We start from the raw sequence: 1,576 nt of genomic DNA, 5'->3' as shown, positions 1-1,576 counted from the left end.
CCCAGCCCCGCCCCATAACTCTACTCCCTGATTGGCTGGAATTGGGGCCGGGTACCGGAGTCCTTTCCAGCTTAGTCTTCGGCCGGGTTTCCCGCCGAATGCAAAGGCGCACTGTGGACTGGCTCTTTCTTTCCGCCAATCATATCCGCCAGCCATTCATCACCGATTTTCTTCATCTTCCCCTCCCTCTTCCATCCCTCAGGCCCCGACCCTTTAGCTCTCAGCTGGTTAAGGGACGCAGGACCTTCCGGGCTGCGCATGCGCCGCTGCGTCTGCCAAGAAGCGGGCAGGGGCGCAGGCGCAGTAGTGTGATTCCCCCCGGCCCGTCCCTAAGCACGTGGGTTGGGCTGTCCTGCTTGGCTGCGGAGGGACTGGAACCTCGATATTGGTGGTGTCCATCGTGGGCAGCAGACTAATAAAGGCTATGGCGCCAGCAGAAATCCTGAACGGGAAGGAGATCTCCGCGTAAGCACCTGACATTGTTGTTGAGTGTGGGGCTGTGGACGAGGGCTCTGAGGGTGTACAGGTCCCCCGGACCCATTTTTTGCGGGAGGGACACTTGTAAGGAAAGAGTTAGGCCCATAGTACCGGAAGACCTGCAGCCAAAGAAGGAGATCCCGAGCACAACCTGCGTTTGCAAGGGGACTGCTTAGTGGCTGTAAGCCGCTGGCTCCTGTGCTTCGGGGAAAAGTCCTGTGCCGACTATACTCCCAAACGCGCGGCTGCTGGTGACTTTCTGCCGAGAGAGAGGGTAGTTGCGGCTTCCTGGAGACCCCCTAGTCAGAACTCAGAAATCCAATCTACTTAGTTCCCGTTAATTTGGAGGTGAGTAGATGGAGACTAGTGAAGTGACAAGGCTTGACAAGACCTCAAGGCTGATAATGACAGAGGGTCCTTCCAGCTCATAGCTTTTCCCACTATATCATGGTCTTATCATATGCTAAGTGAAATCTAATACATTTTTCCTTTCTCTTCAATCTCGTGCTTCTCTCTAACAGCCATCTCTGTGCCCTGGTCTTAGAGTTACTTGAAACTTAATTTGGCTCCTGAGTCCTGAGAATATTCTGCAGTTCACTTGACCTCTGCCTGTTCCACCCTTGCGGGACATCTGATTGCTTAATTAGTGGGTATCGTTGCCATCTTTACTCCCAGGAAGTAACACTGGCAGCTTTTTGTCTGGGAGGTGACTGGTGAGGAAAAATGAGAGTAGAAGGAAGAGGGAAAGATACATTCCCTCTAGTAGAGGGGGGAGGGAAAGATATATTCTGTGTGACCTTACTGAGTTTGCTCTTGGGACCTTTCACATCACCAGTTATTTAAGTAACTGTTGCCAGTCACAGCAGTTACTAAATTGTAATTGTCCTGTAACTCCTAACTTTGTAATAGAGGTTTTTGAGTGAATTACAAAGTCATTGGTGGTGAAAAGGCTGGGCCCAGTGTCTCATGCCTGTAATTCCAGCACTTTGGGAGGCCAAGGCGGGTGGATCACCTGAAGTCTGGAGCTCAAGACCAGCCTATCCAACATGGTGAAACCCCATCTCTACCAAAAATACAAAAGATTAGCCAAGTGTGGTGG

The 1,576-nt window shown here is 51.6% G+C and overlaps 1 protein-coding gene across 1 annotated transcript in view; it reads left to right on the top strand.

Annotated features, from left to right (window-relative positions):
• The first annotated feature begins 35 nt into the window (after window positions 1-35).
• The window catches only part of MTHFD1 (methylenetetrahydrofolate dehydrogenase (NADP+ dependent) 1, methenyltetrahydrofolate cyclohydrolase, formyltetrahydrofolate synthetase), a 73,098-nt gene continuing 71,557 nt past the window's right edge, over window positions 36-1,576 (top strand). Inside the window, 2 exon segments of the mRNA XM_011949825.1 lie at window positions 36-314; window positions 317-465. Of these exon segments, the coding sequence (XP_011805215.1) occupies window positions 99-314; window positions 317-465 (365 nt within the window). The 5' untranslated portion in view covers window positions 36-98.

The sequence above is a fragment of the Colobus angolensis genome, unplaced genomic scaffold, assembly GCF_000951035.1.
Source record: "Colobus angolensis palliatus isolate OR3802 unplaced genomic scaffold, Cang.pa_1.0 Scaffold3, whole genome shotgun sequence".
NCBI classification, from domain to species: Eukaryota; Metazoa; Chordata; class Mammalia; order Primates; family Cercopithecidae; genus Colobus; species Colobus angolensis.
Note: the sequence above shows the minus strand (reverse complement) of the source record. Positions and strands in the feature narration are given on the sequence as shown.